The 23,028-nt window shown below is 41.1% G+C and overlaps 2 protein-coding genes across 2 annotated transcripts in view; one reads left to right on the forward strand and one right to left on the reverse strand.

Moving 5' to 3' along the window:
• Positions 1-1,943, reverse strand: mcfd2 (multiple coagulation factor deficiency 2, ER cargo receptor complex subunit). The gene is made up of 4 exons (XM_080507983.1): positions 1,871-1,943; positions 1,111-1,314; positions 811-970; positions 1-152 (listed from the first exon to the last, which is right to left on the reverse strand). The coding sequence occupies exons 2-4, from the start codon at positions 1,311-1,313 to the stop codon at positions 21-23; spliced, it is 495 nt and encodes a 164-aa protein (XP_080364109.1). The 5' UTR covers position 1,314; positions 1,871-1,943; the 3' UTR covers positions 1-20.
• A 1,229-nt stretch (positions 1,944-3,172) lies between these two features.
• ttc7a (tetratricopeptide repeat domain 7A) overlaps positions 3,173-23,028 on the forward strand; it is a gene marked incomplete at both ends in the record, with an annotated part of 60,553 nt that continues 40,697 nt past the window's right edge. The window contains 10 exons of the mRNA XM_080507148.1: positions 3,173-3,229; positions 4,813-5,002; positions 11,235-11,398; positions 12,283-12,451; positions 15,238-15,368; positions 15,913-16,037; positions 16,599-16,677; positions 17,079-17,248; positions 20,003-20,066; positions 20,282-20,419. Coding sequence (XP_080363274.1) covers positions 3,173-3,229; positions 4,813-5,002; positions 11,235-11,398; positions 12,283-12,451; positions 15,238-15,368; positions 15,913-16,037; positions 16,599-16,677; positions 17,079-17,248; positions 20,003-20,066; positions 20,282-20,419 — 1,287 coding nt within the window. The remainder of the gene's footprint in view (positions 3,230-4,812; positions 5,003-11,234; positions 11,399-12,282; positions 12,452-15,237; positions 15,369-15,912; positions 16,038-16,598; positions 16,678-17,078; positions 17,249-20,002; positions 20,067-20,281; positions 20,420-23,028) is intronic.

Here is a 23,028-nt window from a genome sequence, read left to right on the forward strand (position 1 = left end):
CTCCGTGCCCATGCAGGTTTCTACTCCAGCGACTTGGCGAACTCTGCGTAATCGATGTAGCCGTCGTCGTTTTTGTCGTCGTCCTTCAGAACGTCGTCGATGAGGGCGATGAGGTCCTCCTCCTTCATCGGCCGGCTGTCCTCTCCCTTCTCCTGAAAAACAAAACCCAGGATGTGACGTTTAGATTGACATGCCACACGTCCTTCCCCACACTCAAGACCCGACTTTAGTTGCCGTTTTTTCCTCGATCGTTCATACATAAAATACACATTTCCGCCAATTCAAATGACCTGTTATTCTATTCTGGTCGGTCGTTTTTGTCATTCCGTCCACTGTTGAGACTAACATATGCATGTTTACAAGCTATGTATATGTAGAAAAATCAGTTAGAGTGTAAAACTGACCAAATCAATCACATTCCACTTTCTAAAATATGAAATGGGACAGAATTGTCTTTGTATCTATGCTTAAGACTGTCAATACACGACTAAATGCAACAATACTACAATATAAAGAGCCTAAATATGACTCAGTAGACGTATTGGACATACGTTTGAAAGGCAACAAGCCACTTTTGTTGGAAGCGAGTAGTAGACGAAATTATTTTTGCGTGTGAGGTCATATTTAATCAAACATTCGATCATCTTTGAAAGAGCATAAAAATATGAAATAACTTTCAGATCAATATTTACACACAAAGATATTTCAGATACCGGTTAAAAGAAAACTACAAAATCAGAATAAGTGGGTCAGATTGTAGAGGAAATGAGGTTTGGTCAGGTTCTCAGTGTTGGTTGCGACTGCACCCACCTCTCTGTGTACATGCGAGATCGCTGTGGCCAGCTCCAGCCCATCCAGCAGGTTGTTCCCATCGTAATCATGCATTTTGAAGTAGTGCAGCTGCATCTCCTGGGGGGTCATTTCCTTCTCCGGTTTGTCTATCACTCCCTCTAAATGCTCCATGATGTGGCTGTGGGTGGTGAAGCACGGCAGAGAGATGGGGGAGGGGGGGGGGGGGAGGGCAGAACAACATGACATTTGGTTACACAGAGAAGAGAGGAACGATGGTCGCTGGTCAAAGTTCACCCGCTCCTGCAGCACGTCACTCACTCTTTGTCCTGCACCATGTTTTTGTCCAGGCGGCCGTGATGAGCGGCGTGACCCATGGGCGGCTGCTGGTGTTGATGCTGCTGCTCCTGCAGCGGATTCACCTGGGAGTGGGCGGAGAGCTGGGAGCAGGACAGGAGGAGGACGAGGACGAGGAGGAGGAAGAGCTGACCCCCCAACTGCACACGACACCTGCTGCTGCTCATCCTGAGCACAAAGCAAACAGACAGGATGGATCAACGAAAACAAACAAAACAAACAAAACAGAAAGAGCAGATCAGCATATTTGTTTACATGCATCGTTTTAAGTACATGCAGAACAGAAAAGGTGTGTCTTATTGGCTGATTTAATATTTAGCCAGCGGGTTTTTGTCTTCACAGCTTTACATAATGTTCCATATGTGAATGAGAGCAAACAAGAAAGGCTGCACAAACAGATGTTACCATCATATGTGGTTTCATGTCCAACGTTACTAAAACAGGTTCGTTTTTTATACAATTATTAACAGTACATCAATAAGATAAACACCAAGAGCAGTCATACAGCTGTGTGTATGTTTAAAAGCGACTTAAATTAGCATGATTTCCAAAGCATGTATGGAAATAAACATTAGCTACAGGAAGCTAGCATGGTGCTTCCTTCAATGGAAATCATGAAATGTCAACACCAGATAAAATGTCCCAACCGCTTCATGACTGTTAATAAGCTGACGACTGTAGGGAAGTTAAAAAAAAAAAAAAAAAAAGCTGCTGTGAAACCTACCTTTATAGAATTGGTGTCTTCCTCTGAAGCCGTGAATAGTTGCGCTGTTTCTCAAGTCGTGTTGGCAACAAATGATGAATGGAGCCTTTCGGGACCAGGCGGGCCACCGTAGCTCCTCTTGGACACGACAGCTCATTGTGATTGGTTGGAGTAATCAAAGAGTGCACACGTGCAGCGAGAGAGTTCACCCCCTCAACAACCGAACTCCGGGTACTATTGATGAATATATATGTTGTATATCAATTCCAACAAAATTTTAGCTTTAACCCACACACACACACACACACGCACACACACACACACACACACACACACACACACACCCACACACACACACACACACACACTCACCTGTGTTTGAAGCATCAGCGATAACGTTACATGTGTTTGTACACAAACACACGCCCAACGCACTTTGTAAGTTCACATGATGAAGTTTAATGAGGTTTACACAATCTACAAGATTAAATTCTAACAAAAAATAAAGTAAACTTTGGCACGATTCTTTGTTTACGAGCACGGAGGAGCGGCAGCAGCCTGCCGCGGTGTTGCCAGATCGGCAATATTTCCGCACCACCTCGGGTGGACAAAAATCACTTGGCGAATGTGATGATTTCCCACATTAGGCGGCGATTTAAAAAAAAAGAAATATTCCAGAGAAAGAGTTAAGAAAACACTTTGTAATCTATAGGAAAGAGGGTTTAAAAAAATAACAAAACAACAACAGAAAAACGGAAAAAAGAACAAGTTTGAAATAGTTTAATTGGGGAGATATTTTCACCAGTAAGAATAGAATAGAATAGAATAGAATAGAATAGAATAGAATAGAATAGAATATTTAATTAATCCAAAGTGGAAATTTGTTATCAAAGTTATAGTGTATTTAAATAGAATAGAGGATCACATATGTAAGTATAGACACATACACCAAATAAATATAAATAAGAAATGAGCAATGGTGCAAAGAAACACTAGGAACTAATTACAGAACAAATCAAGAAAAGAAGAGGAAAGAAAATATATAACATAAGTTGATTGATATTACAAATCATCATCATAATCAAACCTAACTTGATATTTTGAAGACAGATTGGAAGCTGTCGAGCATGAAAACTTTTGTTTCTCTATTAAAGTGATTCAATTAATAGATTATGATGATTACCAAGGGTTTCTGGGGAGGCTTTTATTGACTTGTGTGTTTATCCCGTGTTTTGAACTGGAAGCTGTCAGTCCAACCTGGCAACCCAATGAGCAGCTGAGCGGTCAGACGGACAGCGGGGCCAACACGCTCCTAACGTGCGAATGTCAGGATTCAGAGGAGAAAATGACGCGGCTAAATCTCTGTTCAGGAGGCTCGAGGTTTTTATTGATCACATTTATAAAGTAGATCTAGATTCCAGTCGATCCCTGTTTCTTCCCATTGACGCCCATCCCGACGTCCCCCATTTCTCCCCGAGTTTTCACCTTTTCCTTCACTGCTCTCAGAAAAGTTTTCACAATGCTATGATGCATATGCTATTTTCATTTCTATCGTGCTAAAAACAAGTGCATATACGTGTGATTTGACAGGCTGGGCCGTTTTATTTTGGAGCAGAGAGACAGGAACTCCATGCCAGTATTGCTCAGCCCAGATCAGGGAGCAAGCCAAGCAAATCACACACACGTCTCCAAAAAAAAGAATTAACGAATTTAATGAAAATCTAAGGAGAAGAAAGAACAGTCATTGTGTGAAATGCACACATCCTGCCACAGTTACAGACTGCACACGCGTTTCTTTTTGCTTTGCTGTTTAAGCCACCTGATCCAGTTAAAGTGTTAACGGGGGAAAGATTAGAGGGAGTCTTAAGAGAGAGGAGGCTGCCTGCAGATCAAGACACTCCAAATGCTCATTTCTAAGAAACTGACAGAAGTCACTAATGCACAACACCAGGGATGGGAACGTATGCATTATACAGAGCATTGCATTAAAGATGCATTATCGTTTCTGCAGTGAAATGATTGAAAAAAAGAGAGGAAAAAAGAGATTGAAGAGGACTCTTCTTTATTATTTGCAGGCATGTTAACCCTTCGCGGACAAGTACATCTTTTTTAAGGTTTCTTCTGAAAGTTCAACAAAATTCTAGAAAAATTGTAAAAATTAATAAAATAAGTAAAAAAAAAATGGAGAAATAGGTAGACATTAAAAAAAAACATAAAACTCAGAATTGTGCAGAAAAATGTCAGAGTTTCTTTAAAAAAATTTAAGTCAAACATTTGAGAGAGAAAAAGTCAGAATTCTGAGGAAAAAAGGAGATTTCGGAGGAGAAAAAAATTATTGTGCAGACAAAAGTGTCAAAGAATTCACAGAAACAAGCATGAGAATAAAGAAAACCCTCAAAAATCCGTAAAATGTCAATATTACAGGAAGGTTATAAATTCTGACAAAAAAAATCATAATTCATAATTCTTTATTCTTGACAAAAATGTGTTTTCTTGAGAAAATCATAATTCAGATGAAAACAAACTCACTATTTAAGAATTAAATGTTAATTCATTAAAATTCTCTAAGAATTTAAAAAAAGCAACAAAAAAGGAGCCATAATTCGGAGGAAAAGGTTTTACATTTTTTTTTTCAAACATGTAAAAAACATGTCATCAAAAACATGAATTTTGAGAAAAAAAAGTCAATATGTTACAAAAAGTCAAACATTTGAGAAAAATACAGAATTCTGAGAAAAATAATAAAGTAAAAGCTCTCAGAATTATGGAGAAAATGAATAATAAAACATTAACTCGAGCTGGATCCAGACCAGCCTCTTTCTTTCTTTCTTTCTTTCTTTCTTTCTTTCTTTCTTTCTTTCTTTCTCTCTATCCCCCCCCCCCCCCCCCGGCGCGTGGCTCCTCACTCCTTTCCTCCGGGTCTCCGGTCTCCTCCTCCTGACTCAGTGCTCTGTCTCCGGCAGTCCGCCGTCACTCCCATCGTGTCCGGGGACTACAGCCACCAGCACCGGGACCGAGCGCCCATGGCCGCCCGGGTCTCCTTCACCCAGGCCCGGCTGGAAGCCGAGCTAGAGCGCTACCGGGCCGAGTGCCAGTGGGACAAGATCCCGGCCGCCGTGGAGCAGATGCAGGCGGCCAAGATCCACGAAGACGGTGAGAGAGAGAGAGAGCGACAGAGAGAGAGAGAGAGAGAGAGAGAGAGAGAGAGAGAGAGGGGGGGGGGGGGGGTTCACCTGGTCAGGTTCAAGTTCAGGTCTCTGGTCTCATGCAGAGGAAACACTGGTTCCAGTGATCAGCATCAAGTCTGTCTGGTTTCATGTCAGTTTGTTTGTTTCAAGAAGTTGTAGTTTGTTTGTTTGTTTGTTTGTTTTTTAAATAAATCTTTATAGATTTAAATAAGAATATTCTACTAAATAAAGTCGTTTAGATTTAATTCAGGAAGATCTGCTCTTATTTTTTACTTTCAATCCAACATGTTTAGTGAAAGATGATTGTTTTCTTTCTTTCTGCAGTGCAGGAATTAGTTTCTGTGCCCAACCTGGACTTTGGACTGTGAACATAACAGTGTTCATACTGTCACTGAAGGTTTCCACTGCAGATCCATAAATGAGTGCCAGCAATCCCGATCTAATGTTTTCCCACACAGCAGCTGACTTTCCAGTTCAGCGCAGTTAACTGTATCAGAAATGACCGAATCATTTCCTACTGTCTCGGTGGAAGACTACACACAACTTGTGTTTCGTGTTTAGATTGTATCTGTTCCGGTTTTAAATTCTCCTGCTATCAGTGTCTACAGTGTTTGCACAGTCATGACCTCCTGTAAGCTGTAAAACATTGTTTTCCAGACTTATTAAGGATTCTTAAATTGAACATTTCAGCAGAGTAAATCCTTGTCAAACACCCCAATGCTAATTTATAAGAAAAACAAACAAAGCAAAAGCTTGAAAAGGAAAATGATCAAAATATGAAAAAAAATGTGTGGTGTGGTGTATATTATGCCAAACTGACTTCTGAAGCTGCCATGAAGCAGTCCTCCATAGTCCCAAACAATGCAGCAATACCTACTTACACCAGTGTTGCCAGATTGGGTGGATTTCCAGCCAGTTGTGATTGTTTGGACCACGTGTCCCTGGAAAATCTCCTGCTGTTAGGAAACTTGGTTAAAAGGTGCTGTTATTTATGGTTTTTGCAACATTGTGCAGGACTTTAGAGGATATTCCACAGAAAACATGAAGACAAATGTGTTCTATTATATGGCAACAAAAGGAAATATTACACATTTCAATAAATTATTGTAAAACTAGAGGGAATCTGCTAAACAGGACTTCATTACCAGTCATTTTTCTCTAATGATTTTAGAAATAAAGGTTTTTTTTTTCTTATTCTTATCATTACACAAAACATGACTAAAGGATAAATTCAACATCACTGGATTAAATAAAATTGTGAGGTTCGAAGGTAATGATGAATACAAGCAAATAAATGAATTAAAAAAGATCTGGAATAACAAATGACAATAGGTAAACTCATGAGGTGAGGTTTGTGGGAGGGGTCGAGGTTGCCGCGGCAACATAATTGTTTGTGGTTGCTTTTAAGATTCCAGCTAGTTTTTTCTTCTTCTCAGGATTATAGGATAAAACATGTTGTTTTGAAAACTGTTGTTTGTTGATGAAGAACTTGTGTGTTTAAAACTATGAACTTTATTGATTGTTTGATTTTTTGGTTTTTTGTTGTTGTTGGAAGGGGTTCCTTCTTATTGATATTCAGTGCTGTGGTGAAGCTTTTGTGCCTATTATGTGTATTTATGATAATCATTAAGTTTTTGAGCAATTTTGTGATTTTGGCTGGGTTTTTTTTCATTTCAGATACTTTTTTATCCTGTTTTTTTAATTGATTAGAGAGAGTTTTTTCTTGGTTTTTTTTGTCTGGAAACTCAATGATCTCAACGGTTCCACTGTCTTTTTCCTTTTGTCACATTAAATGCCTTTCAAAGATGTCAAATTTAAAAGCAGAGTAACATCAGGATGAGAAGAAGAGGAAATAGAAGAACATCCTGTTTACAATATGAGATGTTTTCATTGTCTGAAGCTTCATTTCACAACAATATTTCACAGAAAACTGTGTTTACAGCCATTAGCAGGTGAGATAAGTGAGGGAACAACCCCCCAAGACAATATTGTAAACTACCGGATACAATTGAGCTTTTTGTTCAGAAGAAAAATATGGTAATCATGCCTTTAAAAAAGACTTCTACCTTTATTCATCACCGATTTCCTAAAACAGCAGGAGTATTAAGAAAAGAAGGTTACATATTTTATTTACATAACAACATTGCTCAGAGCCTCTGAAAACACAACTTTTTGGATCAAGCTCCAACTCCATCTCCATGGAAACAGGAGGAGAAAACGCAACTTTGTTGAAATGCTGCTACTGCACATGAGCACCGATGCTTCAGTAAATAGTTCAAGATGGACAACAACAAACATGGCGGCCTCCAGAGTGTCATGACTCACAAATCCAACTTGGTCGTCCATATAAATGTCAGTGTGCTCGCTATTATTAATGTTTATAAAGTATTGTTCTCTGCAGGTATGTGTGGGAGGTTTTATTGCAAAAGCAAACAACAGCGCCCACTAGTGGTCCTACACGAAAAACGATATTGTTTTGTGTGTTTTGGCAATTTCCGTTCAAATGGAAATGTTTTTCAACGACGCTGCAGGGAAAACACGAAACCCTTTTCGGGAACATAAACGCAAAAACGCTGCGTTTTCCCTTCAAACGTTGCGTAAACGGAGCCTCAGTTTAAGCTAAACTCCATTGTTCTCTCACATGTGTGTCATTTGGTCGGACCAGGGGTCACAGAGGGGCGACCGGATAACTCAGACAATCGCGCCGCGATGAAAGGAAGGCTATTGTACCACTATTCACATAGATGATGGACGTCAGTCCGGTGCGGCTTATGCAAAACAAGTTTACAGCTGGGCCATTACCCCTGGAACCTGTTTACACTCTCCACCGGCTCCGAGAAAGGCAAACACGCTCATCGTTCTGCCCCTTTCGGCACGCCACTAATGCACCCGCACATCAGCAGGGTAAATATGGGCTTCAGGTGGACCCGCCTGCGAGGGCCTCCTAGTTATTGTGCTGACGGCGCGGAGCGGGTTTCTCCCCGCATGCAAACGCACTCGGCTGGTAAATGAATGTGGTGTCACAGCGTCGGCCCGTCGCACAGTCGGCGTGCAGATTAGACATAGAGGAACTTTGTGACGGGCGAGGCGGTCACACCTCCACCTCGGCTGTAAAACTGTAAAGAAGAAAAGAGCTGGAGGAGGGAGTCATGAAGGTTCGGTCTGAGTAGGGCTCATTCAGCTTCGACAAATGTTGATGGAAGTTGACTGGACGTCCTTTCACGCGTGTGACTGAGAACAGTGGTGAACAGCTGGATCACCGGACAACATCACTGCAATGGGATGAAATCTCGCGTTTTTAGATGTCGTTTGTAACAATTGTTATTCATTTTTGACTCGCTCGTCCTCGTTTTGTTGCAAACTCAGAGACATCTGTGTGCAAAGTGTATAAACAACAGGACTGAAACTCATAATTCGGGACGTTTATTATCAAATAGCCCTTTGTATTACCGTATTTACCAGAGTTGGGGTTGCATTTGTCCAAACAAATTGTCATGAAGAGGAAAAAAAGAAAAGAATTTATGAGACGTAACTGCACCATCGCACACTCTGGACTTTTTGCCTTTTTCTCCTGCATATTTTGTCATTTTTTATTTCAATTCCGTTGTTCAGCTTATTTTTCCGGCCACATTTTGCATGCACTAACGGTTAGATATGGTCGCAATGGAAGTTCTTCTGTGATACTGTAGCAGCATTCCGTTGTCAAACCGTGATCTCTAGTGGTCACAGATAGTATGTACCGCTATATTTCTTAATATGATTTGCACGACTACGGTATTTGGTAGCCTTTGATAACTCAGCATTGTCTTCTTCAAGCTCCAACAAGCTTAAAACTCAGAAATCAATGTATTGATGTTTCATGTGTCATGTTTTTTATTGTGTGTGATATTTATAGAACTTGTTATGGGCTGATTAAAAATGAACAATGGGCCCAAGATGGCCTGCAGACCACAGTTTCGGCGCCTTGAGTTAAAAAGAATTGGAGGCTTCTGATTCCAAACATGGCAGCAGATGTGCCTGGATGCCTTTCGAGCACACTCAGGATTTTATTAACCCAGCGAGAACTATAACTTATGATAAAATAACTCGTGGCATTTTGTTTACTGATTCCAGTAATCCAAGATCCTGTATTTTTAAGTATCCTGTGGTTTATCATTATAAACATAAAATGCATGTTCCCATTCAGGCGGCATCATGTTTATCTTTAAGGTTAGACAAAAAAGAAAATAGCAGCATCTTCATGTCCTTCCTTGTAACTTATTTCAATGTTTTTATACTGTTTAATTTGCAATGGTTTTTCTCATGCAGTATACTTTTCAAGTGAATGTTGAGTATTTAGGCCCAGAGGTAGTATTAAGATTTGAACTCTTCATACTCGGGTAAAGACACAGATGAACAGAGCACCGAGAAACTCAAGAAAGATATTGTGTTAAAGCCACAGGATTTGGGCTTGGAAACCAATATATTTATAAATAGCACTAACAGAACACTTATGCACAGTTGTCATTGCTGTTATAAAGCCCTGGATTCAGGTGATAGGAGTTTGTTTTGAGTTTCTTTATCTACTTCAGTGCTTAATTCATTATTTACCCCATGATGCTCTTGTTCAGTTTTACTAAGTTAGCTTTTTTGTGCATGTAACAGGGTAAAAAAAAAGAAAAGAAAGAAAAAGCATACAATGCACTTCAAGGACCCACTGGATTAAATTTTTAATGTACATATTTCAATTTTAGTGCCATGAGAACATCACCATCCTTTCCAGGCCAAACACAGAGACAGACACGTTCACATTCACACATTTAGAGGCAACTTAGTCAAATCAGTAAACCACACTTGATTTTGGACAGTGGGAGGAAACTCATTCTAACTCAGGAATAACATGCAGACTCCATACAGAGAGCCATACTCACAATGTCCATTAATATTTAGGAATAAAATGTGAAGTTTTCACAATTAAAACAATTGTAGATACTTTCTTTTCTTGAGTGTCAACGCTCCGCATGACGGTGCGATGGTTAAGCGCTCTCACCTCACAAAAAAGTCTGAGTTCAATAACTATTTCTGTGTGGAGTTGGCATGTTCTCCTGTGTGTGCATGGGTTTCCTCCCCCAGTCGAAAACATGCATGTGAGGTTAATTATGGTTCCTAAGTGTGAATGTGAGTGTATGTGCTTTTTTCAGTGGATTTTCAGTGTGAACATACCAGTTTTATCAAGTCTTTCAGTGTTTGTAAATATATTCCAAGATTTTTGTAAGGTTTAATGAGCTTGCGATTTGCAAAACCAATCATAAATCACCATGTAGGAACTTTTGTTGGGGACTGATTTACTGGACGTACTTGTGCAGCAATCGGTAGCGGCTGTACATAAACAGGTAATTAAAATTTGTGTGGGGAAAAGGGACGAAATGCATTTGCAATACAACATTAAGTGGAGTTTGAGTTTAGTTGAGCATGAAATAAAAAAACATTGTCACCTACTAATTACAGTTGATTAATTTTTAGGATTTTTGGCAGCTCAGTTACTCACTGTGACCGTCAGCGACAATTCATGGAACTAAAGTCAGTCAATTCTAGGATTAAAGATACTTAAAAAAAAAAAAAACACTTCTTTCCACCAACACAGAACATAATAATGTTAAAATTCTATCTACTTGTGTTGAAACACAAGTATGTATCCTCTAACCCTGTAACTTCTATATGATTTTCATTGCCATTCTTGTTTTTTCTTGAGTGTAAAATGACTGAACACATCTTTTGCTGTTTTCATTGGCTGCTTATCCGCCTCCTCATCCTCTCAGGAGGCTCCAGCCTTGTGCGGTGCTGATAAAAACGAACAGGCAAATATGTCAAAGCACGTTCAGACATAAACACTGCTCGCAGAGCTGGCATCTGATCACATACACAGGATGAATAAGTCAAACAGGAAAGCTTTTAATCGAGCGCGTGTGTACGCAGACAGAGGTTTACTGTTTGTAATCCGGAGTACCTGGATTCAGTATTTGTGAACAAGATGTTATGATAAGATTATGTTGTCATTACAGGGATAATATAGGAACTCTGGCTTCTACGCAGACTTGTAGGCTGCGCTCTCTTCACTGTTTTTATTCCGCCAGTGGAGGTTTGCTTTGGCCACAGAAACTCATGACCTTTGACCCCGAACTCAAACTCAATTTTTAACTTTCTCATCCCCCTTACAGATGATTATGGGACGCTGCTGCTGGCCGAGTCGCTGCTGGAGGAATGCCTTCAGGAAAATCTGGATCTATTACGGAGAGCCACGCCGCTGACGGAGAAGTCCCAGCCCAGACTGGGCCGAGCCAAAGGCTTCCTCAACACCATCCTGAGCCGAGGACGTCTCTCGGTCAGTCCAAGTAGGGTTATACACCGTTAAACTATTGGGTCCTGAATGTAGGAGGTGAATTACAATGGTTCATAAAAGGTATTACTTTTTTTCTTTGTCCATGACATAATGAAAAGAAACATAATTTATTATTATAAGCTATTTTACGTTGAAGTGTGTTTCTTATTGGTGGGCATGCCACCAAATGATCTTAAACTAAACCTTGAGTATGAGTTTGAAAAGGACATGAACAAAACACTGGCACATGGGTTATATACTGAAATGTTTTAACGTTATGATTTTCATGAAAGAAATGCAAGTTGTTTTTTTTCATGCATCTTACATGCAATTTTATTGGCTTTAGTTCATGTGCATATTGAATAATACTTTTAAGTGAATGAAATGTTTCAAGGAAATCCAACTTATTTTGAACAGATTGTGCATGTCAGAGTTGGGTTGGCTGCTGATGATTTTAGGATTTTCAAGTAATAATAATAATAATACATTTTATTTTAAGGCACCTTTCGCAGCAATCAAGAACACCTTGCAGTCTGGCAGTTAAGAAAAACAAATCAACGCTAAAATATTGCAATTTTTGTGTTATTTTGGAATAAGTAACTAAAACTGAAGTTTTAAGTTGTTGAAGTGTCTTATAAAAAAAAAGAGAGAGAAAAAAATATTGATGTATGTGAATGTAATAGCAGATTTTCATGTTTGGCCACTTTGAAGATGACAGAGTGCAAAACGCATTGAGATAAACACAATTTATGAGTTAAAAACAGGAAGAAGAAAAAATCCTGTAAAACATTCACTCCACAAGCTTTAGCGCAGAGAAAATGTTCACCGATTGCGACAAACAAAGCTCAGAACTCGTCGTCGACCATTCTTGTCTTGTTGTCCGGCAGCCCAGGTACTTGAACGAGGCTCTGCTGCTGATGGCCAAAGTGCACTACGCGCAGGGCCGCTACCGGGACGCTCAGGGAATGTGCGCCAGGGTGGGCCTGGAGGAGCTGACACAGGACGAGCAGCCCAACTACCACCTCCGCCTGCTGGCCGAGGCCTTCGTGATTAAAGGTACCCGCTTTCAACATTTCAACCCACATGCAAACACAGGAGTATTCAAAATAAGGGGTTTTGGTGCACACTATGTCAATTTGTTTTTAGGTGCAGTTTTAGTAATTTTTCATTTCAAATGAGTTAAAAGGTTAGCAGTCCTTAAATTAATAAAAGTTTGTGGATTTGCATTGTTGAAAAAAAAAAAAATCATTCAATGCAGGAGTAGACCATAAAGATATCTAAGTAACAGACAGCAGTTTGTTTAAAAAGGGTGATTTTCAGTCATCATGCATCTGCCTTGCTGCTGGTGTCCCGCAGGGGTCAGCGTTGGGACCCAAACTGTTTGTACTATGCATTAACTACATACTGTATGCATACAATACAACAGTTCGCTTTATTTGCAGATGGCACTATTATATTTTGTTCAGGTTAGAATTTATCGCAGGTTTTGGAAGCAATCAAATAAAGATTGAGTAAACTCAGATGGGGGGTGGGGGGGGTGGTCTGTGAACGATTGAACGATTTAAGCAGGCGACCAATTCACAAAACTGTTACAAATGCAGACTTAAGCTACAATCTCCTCTTCTTTCCATTCAGAAAATATCAAAACTCCACATCAGATTCAGACTCAGCATCACTTTACCTTCACGATGCAAAACGGCTGAATAACTGTGTGAACAGTTTCCGCCCAACAGTAAGATTTCCAAAAGTTGGCGGTACTCTATAATTGCAGTAGTAACCCAAAGTTGATTAGAGTATCGTTGAGTCACAGTTTGACCAAGTGGCCAACTTGGTGCACAGTGTGTTAGTTCAAGGCTACGTGACAGTGTGATTGGACGACTTGTCCATCAGTTGACTCTGTTGCACAGTTAACATGAACAACACATCCTGTACCGACAAGGCTGATCTTCATAGTTCATTACTGGCGGGTTTCCTCCAAAAAACATCACAGGAAAGCTGCAAACGTCTCCCGGATGGTCCCACTCTCCGTCCCGGCCACTTGAGTTATTACTCCTTGACACCACAACAACCTTGTATGGAAGAACACAAATGCGTCTGGAAATCATCAGTCTGACTGGACAGAGTCGTGTGGTTGTGTCAGTGAGCTTTTGGTGTTTTCACTCAAGTTGATGGTTTGATATTAAAGAACAGAGACGCTCCCACTTATCAGTGTCATGTGTGGAAAATATAAAGCCTTTTACAGTCACAAAAAAAAAAGAAGAAAATAGAGAAATGTTGGTTCAAAAAGTCAAGTATTTACTGCAACACACCAGCGACATTCAAGGCCCATCCAGAGAGCATTACAGTGGAACGCTGGGTAATCTTGTTTCACTCATCATCATCATCTTCGTCATCATTATGCCTCCCTGTTTCCTGGTGATCGGACATGAGCTCATGACCGTCACATTTCCATTCTCTCTGCTTCTTTTCATTCCAGCTGAATGGGATTCATTGAGGATTATTGTGGTGACCTGAGAGAAACAGATCACAATCTTTGTGTGTGTGTGTGTGTGTGAGTGTGTGTGTGTGTGTGTGTGTGTGTGTGTGTGTGTGTGTGTGTGTGTGTGTGTGTGTGTGTGTGTGTGTGTGTGTGTGTGTGTGTGTTTGTGGGGGGGGGATCTTCAAAAGTGAAGATTGCGGCGATGAACCTCAGCAGTCGCTCAGATTATTTGATTTGACGAGGCGTCTGGTCTGAGGTCTCTGCCTCCTGCAGTCCAGAGAAGTTCCGGCTTCTTACGATTATTTGTACCAATAAACCTGCTAACAAACATCAAGACGAACATCTGGACCTCGACAGACTTCGGCTGTTTGTTGTGGAAACGTCCATCGGCACTGAAACACAGATCTGACTGAAACACAGCCATAGTTATGGACAAAAGTGTTCTGAGGCGTTTCTCAAGTTCATATTGGAATAGCAACATATATTCACTGTCTGTAGAATACAACACTCTTCTGATATGCAGACTATTTGGTGATAATGTTTGCGTTTATACAATATTCTGGTCAAAATTGGTCTATTTTTATACACTTCAAAGCAGAAATAAATCTCGTTGCTTTTTTAAAATGACCTAAAATACAGAAATATTTTACATTTTCATACCTTTGTACAAGCAGCTTGGGTTAAATAAATAAAAATATCTCAGTAGTGCTGAAATCTGTCCATTTATAATGTTTTCTTGTGGCTCAAGAGTGTTTGTAAAGTCTGGTTGTGAAGCTCTGAAGTGTTTATTCACCGTATTCACTCTCACACTTCATGCTTTTGTGGTTTATGTCTGAAATGTGTTGACGACTGAAGGATGTTTTTGTTTGTTTATTCTCCCGATGAAGTTTGACAAAAGAATCTGTGGGTCCGTCTATATATACTTAGTTTGTTCCATGGATGTAATCGGATTACATTTAATGATTGATAATAATCAGATTCGTTTGGGTTAAGAATAAGAGGTAATAAGGATGATTTTCATATTTACAAAATAGTGATTAAAAAGGTTAGATTAGAAGTAATTGAATGTCTTTTTCCATAGAAATAAAGGCATGAATGATCTCAGCCGTCAGCACAGTTATTGTGGTGAAGAAGCATTTTCTCTCCTGGCTCACCATGACTTTCATTTTTGGACTGAAGGTTTTTATTCTCGATACTCCTGTTTGTATGGGAAGTCACTCCTTGTCGATCACCAACCGAAACTTAAAGCTGATCTGATTGCATCGACGTGCAGTTTAGCATGCGTTATACTGGATCTCAGTGAGAGTTTTGTCGACAGTGAATGAACCCAGCGGTATCACCTCGTGCTTCCCGTCCCTGTCAGGTCTGTCGTTGGACCACCAGATCGTGTCGTCAGTGTCTCGGGTCCGTCTGTCCGAGAGACAGGAGGAGAGTCTCTCCTGTTACCTCCGAGCCTGCGACGCAGCGCTGTCCTTCCTGCAGGAGCTCGAAAAGGTTCACACACTCATGGCATTCACTGACATTGCACTTTTATAAACTTTTATGAAGAACTGTTCTTTTTTTCAGGCTTGCAATTAAAAATGAGTTGTTAATAAGGTTAAAGGGTTAAACCAGGGGTTTCATATGGATTTCAATTCAGGGGCCACATGGAGCTAAATTTAATATTAGGTTTAGCCCGACTAATTAAATGAAAGTAAATAATTATTTTATAACTGTTGTTTGGTTTTGTTTTGTTTTTGTGAAAAAAGTACAACGACATGTCATCTACACTGCTGTTCACTGAGGTGTTGCAGTTTTTTCCTCTACTATTATTACTCACAAACCGCCCGAAATGACAGATGGCAGTCAATTGAGTTGAAAAGTCCAAATGAATATTTTCTTGGGACCCTGTGATGGTCTGGCCTTTATACTCGACGCTCCTGGTCAAGGCACTTCTACATTGGCTGCTGCCGTCTAATCAAATCCTCGAAGCTTTTTTTTTTTTTAAGGTTTAAACGTGGTTCTTGAGTGTAAACTTGGCATGTGTCTGTGCTTTCAGACTGTAGCGACACCCCATGCCAAAGGAGCCAAATCCAGTCCCCTTCTTTCACCTGCTGAAGTCGACCTGGGTTACTTCCTGCAGGCGGCCTTGCAGAGCGCTTACCTCTGTCTGCTGCACAGGGGGTGAGTCCAGTCCATCCGCAGCACAGGCCAATAACTCACCTTAATGGCCCTTTACGGGCCAGAAGCCACGGTTTATCCGTCTTTGCATTGCACCAGTGGTCGCGCAGTATTTTTAGATTCCGCTGAGTCATTCCTCTTTCCAAAGATCAGAGATGCGAGGAACTATTAATTGTTCTCGTTTCAAGTGTTCGAAGCGGTGAGAGAGCAAATCCACCAGCAGGGGTCAGTGCTGCTGTGCACTTCTATAAAATAGAAGCGATGAGGCAGATTTTCACTCCTCTCCCTGGTGACAATGTAATCCTCCCCGTGGGGGCTTTAATATGCATCCAACTTTCATCACAGTTACAACCTTCATGTGCAGTTTACCGATAAATCACATTACTTTGAGAGGAGCCTTGTGTGGAGTGTTTGTGTGTGTGTGTGTGCGAGACTGGCGTTTGCTTCCTCGCATTTATTTTGGTTGAATGTTGCCCCCTCTCTGCCTATACAACATATTGATGCACACCTACTCTGTGTGTGTATTTGTGTGTGTGTGTGTCTCTATGTGTGTGTGTGTCTTAGTCATCTTGCACAGGGTGCTCATCAGCTGCGTAGGGTGCTCAGAGTGGTGGAGTCACGAGGGTCTCAGAGCTTCAGGAAGGTGAGCCACACACATATTCACACAGCTGTCACCATTTACATAATGCATTTTATAGCACCCTGAAACAGCACATTGATCATTAAACGCCTGTAAAACAAGACTGGCTCCAACATTTTGGAGATTAAACCCCATAAAGGTGGTGTACTTTCTGGTTTGGGACTATAAAGGGAATAAAGTATGAACCGTTGCTTCACCGCTATTATAAGTGTCATGAATCATAACAGAAAATGTACATAAGGCAGAAACATGACTCAACACACCACTTTGAAAACTGCTATTATCAGCTTATTTCCACATGAATCCCAGAGTACACACTGATAGGAAGGTCTTCATGCGTTTATCTGGGTTTAACTGTAAGCATTTCATTAAGAGAACACGTATGGATGCGTTGTGGTTCCCAGTCTGCAGCCAAGAAGCTTGCAGAGGTGCTGCTGAGCTCTGTGAGTGAGGACAGCTACTGGCCCCCGCTGGGGCCCCCGCCCTCAGCCTGGCTCCACAGGGAGGGGGCCGCCGCCTCCAAAGACGCCATCTACCCCACTGTTAAACCTCCACAGCGGTACAGCACCGACTGGTTCGTATCAGCTTGTATGCTCCATGAAGTGTAAAATGAATCTTAGTTTGTGGAGAAGTGATTGCTTTGTTCAGAAATTACCATTTGAATTGACAAAATTAGACAAAAAAAAAAAGTGCAGGAAAAACACGAACCTGGCCCACCTCTGTGTATCAGTGGCCTTTATCAAAGCTTTGCTCCCTGATGACTCAACTGGGGCTCATTGAAGTTACATGCATGGGCTCGTAAGGTATGTTGAGCCTAAAACTAGGCTTTGCTATTTCTTCATATGAATCCGGGACGGTTACAATTCATCTTCTCTTCACCACAATGTTTAGGGTGGCTAAACTTTCCACTCCAGGGAAAAATAACATCATCGTTCCCGGAATATCATGTGGAGCTGTGAGCAAGATGAGATATAACCGAGTGGAAAACCTTTAGACATTTCACAGTCCATAGTGATCTTAAGATTTAACAGAGGGAAAGTTAATACATAGTATAGACATTTCTTTGCATAAATAAAGTTCCCCTCAGTGTTGCTGTTTCTACTCTCGGATTTAATAACATGAGCCTGAAATTATTGTCATTATGCTCCCCACTTTAAACATGACCTCCGTCATATGTCCTGTACGTGGGATCACTTCAATGTTGCTCTTCCCAACATTTCTCCCATTTTTACTCCCATTTTTCATGGCTCTGGGATTTCCCCCTTTATCTAAACAAGGGCTCGGAGGACAGAGACTGTGGTATACACTGCTGATTGTAAGGTCCCCTGAGTATCTGTGACACTGGGCTGCATAAATATCTCTGGTTTGTCTACACAAATGGCCACAAGAGACAAAGAAAGATAATGTACGTTCAACATGGCTGTAACTTACACTTCAGTAAAGAACATCATCTTAAACAGAACCTCGATGTGTTCTCAGAAAATTGCTTTTTAAAGCATCACACAGTTTTATCTGCACCTTAAAGAAAGCCCTGAATTGCCACTAGAGGTCATCATGCCCAAGGTTTCATCAAAACCAGCTGCTGACTTCAAGTTGTGAGGTCTATCAAGTCCAGACAATTAATTATGAATTCAATTCAAATACCAGACAGACGATTTGTATTTGTTTAACAAGCCATAATAAAAGTATTACTTCATGCAGTGTGAGGCCAGGTTGTAAGTAGTATACAGTGTTTTTTTCGGAGTGAAAGATATGATATAACAGCATTAAATTAAGTGACATGGCATATTATGACATGAAATGATAAGACATGATTGGGCATAATATATGCATACGTATTAGAACATGGCATGATATGAGATGACAGGAAGTTGCTTGATGTGAAATATTATTACAGGAAATAACATGAGATGGCTTAACATGGTATGACAGGAAATGACATCACTGGAAATGACATGAGATGCCATGATGACAAACAATGGGAAATGGCAGAAACATCGTAGGGAATGGAATGACTTTTCATGGTATACCACTTGCTTAAATAAGACATAACTTAAATAACATAGCATCACGATATGATATGATATGATACATGACATATCATGACATGACATGATTATCAAATGAGTGTCAAAATGCATTACTGTACATAACTGACAATGGCATGACATTACAACATACAGGGATGAAAATGACATGAGACTCAACGACAATGCATATTTTACACAATATGTATGCATTTAATATATCATACGACAGAGTATAAAATAACATGACAATATATGTTACATTATGACATGTTGTAACATGACATGACGTGACATAATATGACATGATAATGCATCACGTGACACCGTATGGAATGAGATGTTATTGAATCTTATATCATGACATGCTGTAATGTCACATGACATAACCTGATATGAAATTTAAATTTCACAGCATGACAATGGAAAATGACTCAAAAGAATCATTCTTTTATAGGACATGACACGACAGGGCATCACATGACTCATCATATCACATGTTACGACGTTTGATGACAAAGACAGGAACGTAACTCAGCCTGACAGGACAAACTGATTATCTGCACCAACACGCTGAACCATACCCCCCCCCCCCCCCCCCCCCTTTTGTTGCCTCGCCTCTGCATTTCCCCTCTTGGATGCTGTGCTGGTTGCCGAGACCCTGCGAGCCATACTTAGTCAGTACCACATGACTAATCCTGCCCACACTATCATAAGTGAAGATCTAAATCCATGTCTGCGATTAGAAGGCGAAGGAGGAACAGGAGAATTCACTCCGAGGAGTCACATTGTTTGTGGCTTTTGTCATCGGCGGGCCTCTTGTGAAAAGGCCTGTGCCGGTGTCTGGTGAATGTGTCCTTTAACGGGACGCGCAGGCATCCGGAGAGGGAAGACGGGGCAAAAGAAAGTGATGAATGGGAGAGTTCGCTGGATAAGAAATGAGGGATCCAGTGTGTGTGACATGTGAGATAGTGCTGTATCGTGATACAGCTAAGGAGGTCCGTATTGTGTTACAGCTCCACAGGTGAGGCAGAAACTGGACACGCAGTGCTGGTCTACCTGTGGACTCTCTGTGTGTGTGTGTGTGTGTGTGTGTGTGTGTGTGTGTGTGTGTGTGTGTGTGTGTGTGTGTGTGTGTGTGTGTGTGTGTGTGTGTGTGTGTGTGTGTGTGTGTGTGTGTGTGTGTGTGTGTGTGTGTGTGTGTGTGTGTGTGTGTGTGTGTGTGTGTGTGTGTGTGTGTGTTTGAGAGGGAGAAACATCTACTTCTTGGTACTACTGAGTGTTTCTCTGTGTCCTGGCAGTTGCTTCTGTCCTCAGGACGTGGTGGAGGAGGCTGTGCTGCTGCTGCTCATCACAGAGTCCATGGTGAGACGAGCACAAACACACACAACCCGCAACCTTCCCGCCTGCAGCTGAGAAGGCGTGTGTGTGTGTGTGTGTGTGTGTGTGTGTGTGTGTGTGTGTGTGTGTGTGTGTGTGTGTGTGTGTGTGTGTGTGTGTGTGTGTGTGTGTGTGTGTGTGTGTGTGTGTGTGTGTGTGTGTGTGTGTGTGTGTGTGTGCATGTGTGTGTGTGTGTCCAGGCCAGCGGTGAAGCTGTGATCAGTCGCCTGCCGGACCAGGCCGAGGCCCGCCAGGCCAGCCTACACGATGCCACCTCCGTGTACGACCTGCTCACCATCGGCATGGCCAGGAGAGGGCAATACGCCATGCTGTGCGAGGTGCACTCACACGCACACACACACACACACACACACACACACACACACACACACACACACACACACACTGGTGCTCCTCAACGCTGGAGGTCTGAAAGGAGGAGAGCGAAGGAGTGAGAGATGAGATGTGTTAGCGAGAGCTTTGCCTTTGCCAAACTTTTTAATGAATGTCCTTATCACTCTGAGCACAGGGATTATGTGTCTTTTTTTTTCTCTCTCTGTTTTTTCCTCATCTCCTGGCTCCCCCCCCCCACCACCACCCCCCTACCACACTGTCTGACTTTTTTTATTTATTTATTTTTTTTAACACTTCTGCTTTTCACACCTCTGATTCCTTCTCAATTCTCACTCTGTTTTACACTCCCTTTCACCCCCTCACCCCTCCCCTCACTCTGGGAGGTTGGAGGTTGTCGCAAATTAGGTTTGTCCACCTGTCTGACTGATTCATAGATAGCATCAGTCACACACACACACACACACACACACACACACACACACACACACACACACACACACACACACACACACACACACACACACACACACACACACACACACACACACACACACACACACACACACACACACACACAGAGGCTACCACTTACAGGAGCGGGCCACCTTGCTGATATACGAGTCCAGTATGGGCCATTTATATAAAATTAGATGTGAGCCCATCAGTGCCATCCATCTTTCATGCCACGATTTGATTGATCGCGTACTCACTGTGGCATTAATCAATTCATGAGGCCGAGCTACGATATGAAATCTTGATTCGATGTAGCATTACTACGCACTTATGAGGCCACAATGCTGCATCTCACCGATGCCTTCCCCTCATTGCATTTTCGTTCCATTAGTATTTGTTAGCATGAGTCAGCTGCAGTGTGACATTAGCTGAAGCTTCACCTTCCTCCAGCTGTGAATATGAGGCCTGATTACAATGAACAGATCTAGTTGTTTTTTTTTTTTGTTTTTTTTACAAGTCTGCATATTGTCATTTGTCCAGGAAGGAAATATCCCAAAGCAAATAAAGTCACGTCAAACAAGCCCTCATTTACACGACAATGTTTCAGGTCAAAATGCATCATTTCTGTGTTCTGCTTCAGAAAAAGTTGCGTGTTTAACGCAGCAATGTTTGGAATAAAATAAGTTTGTTTATACAGAAACAGCAGAAACACTGAAAACAGTGTATTTTCCAGTTGGGTGAGGAGTGGCTGCCGTTGTTTCTGTAATGAAACCACACGTGCACGCCTAGAGAACAACATGCTGTAAACGTCAGCGATGGCGAGTACATGGACGATGAAGTGACTCAGTGACTCAGATTGCTTTGGCCGAGGTGGACATGCGCAGGAGCAGCTTTTCAGAAAAGTTGTCTTTTCACCCATTCCCATGGAGACTGAGTCTTGTCTTTTTTTAAAAGCTTCCACCTTGGGACCCGTTTTCAAAAAGTTGCGTTTTCATTGGCTCTGAGAACCATTGTCGCATAAACAAAACATCCTGTAAACGGAGTCTGAATGTATTGGAAGTAGTTTTTGGCATAATCCAAAGGATTACTCATGTGTTTGAGTTGGAAGAGCGAAATAAGAAAACAAGAAAAAGGGTTAGTTAAATGTGCTAAATGGCTAAAACGGTTAAAACGGTATGCAAATAAATGTCAATACACCAAATATCAAGTACGACATTTGGTAAACGCGTGTTGATTGAAAACATACTGTCTGCATTTGTGATTGAATGTTTTGCATTCATTCCAATCAGCAGCTGGATCACCAGATATGTGAATACTTGGAGCACTGTGGGTGTTTTAGCATCAATTCTTGTGTTAAGTAACATTTTACATACTAATTTTAGCAAAGCCGGTGTTTTACCACAGGAGAAAGTTATTGTTTTTTTAAAGCTATTTACAAGACTCAGCTGCTTGGCAGGAACTTTCTCCCACCTGTCTTAGCAATTCCAACCATGGCTGTTTAAATACTCTACACATAGAAGCACGAAGGTCAGACATTCAGTCCTTTGTCAAGCTTTTTTCCAGCTCTGAAAACGGCAATATTTGTAAAATAACAAAAACCAAAATATGTTTAATATATAAAAACACAAACCACCTTCATTTGACCAATATTATCAATACTTTGATCGACTCTTATGTAAAATATTTATTAACACTATGGTATTACATCATTTCGGCCAGCGATTGTTAGCATCCTGTTCCATTTGTGATCAGTGTTGCTAATATGGCTATCTGCTGACACAGTTTTGTTCAGAACAGAGATAAAGAATACAAACATTTGCTTTGATGTGTTTTTAATAGCTATGAGCTGAAAGAGCTTAAACTGCGTACCCCCACCACATAAGCTACGGTTAACCTTCACACGAAAGATCTGTACAAAGTGAAGTATCTGCTTCATCAGTGGTATCGAACATCACTAATCAATATTAGATTAGAGAGAAGATCAGTGGAATTGTACATCTTTACTGACTTCTTCTCCGGTAGAATTCGCATATGTTATGGTCCAACACTGCCACCTCGTGGTTAAGAATGGAAACATTTTATGTTGTTACACAAGAGCAGTTGTGTTCCTTTATATAAATCGAAGAAATGAACATTATTA

This window comes from Blennius ocellaris, assembly GCF_963422515.1.
Source record: "Blennius ocellaris genome assembly, chromosome: 13".
In the NCBI taxonomy this organism is placed as follows: domain Eukaryota; kingdom Metazoa; phylum Chordata; class Actinopteri; order Blenniiformes; family Blenniidae; genus Blennius; species Blennius ocellaris.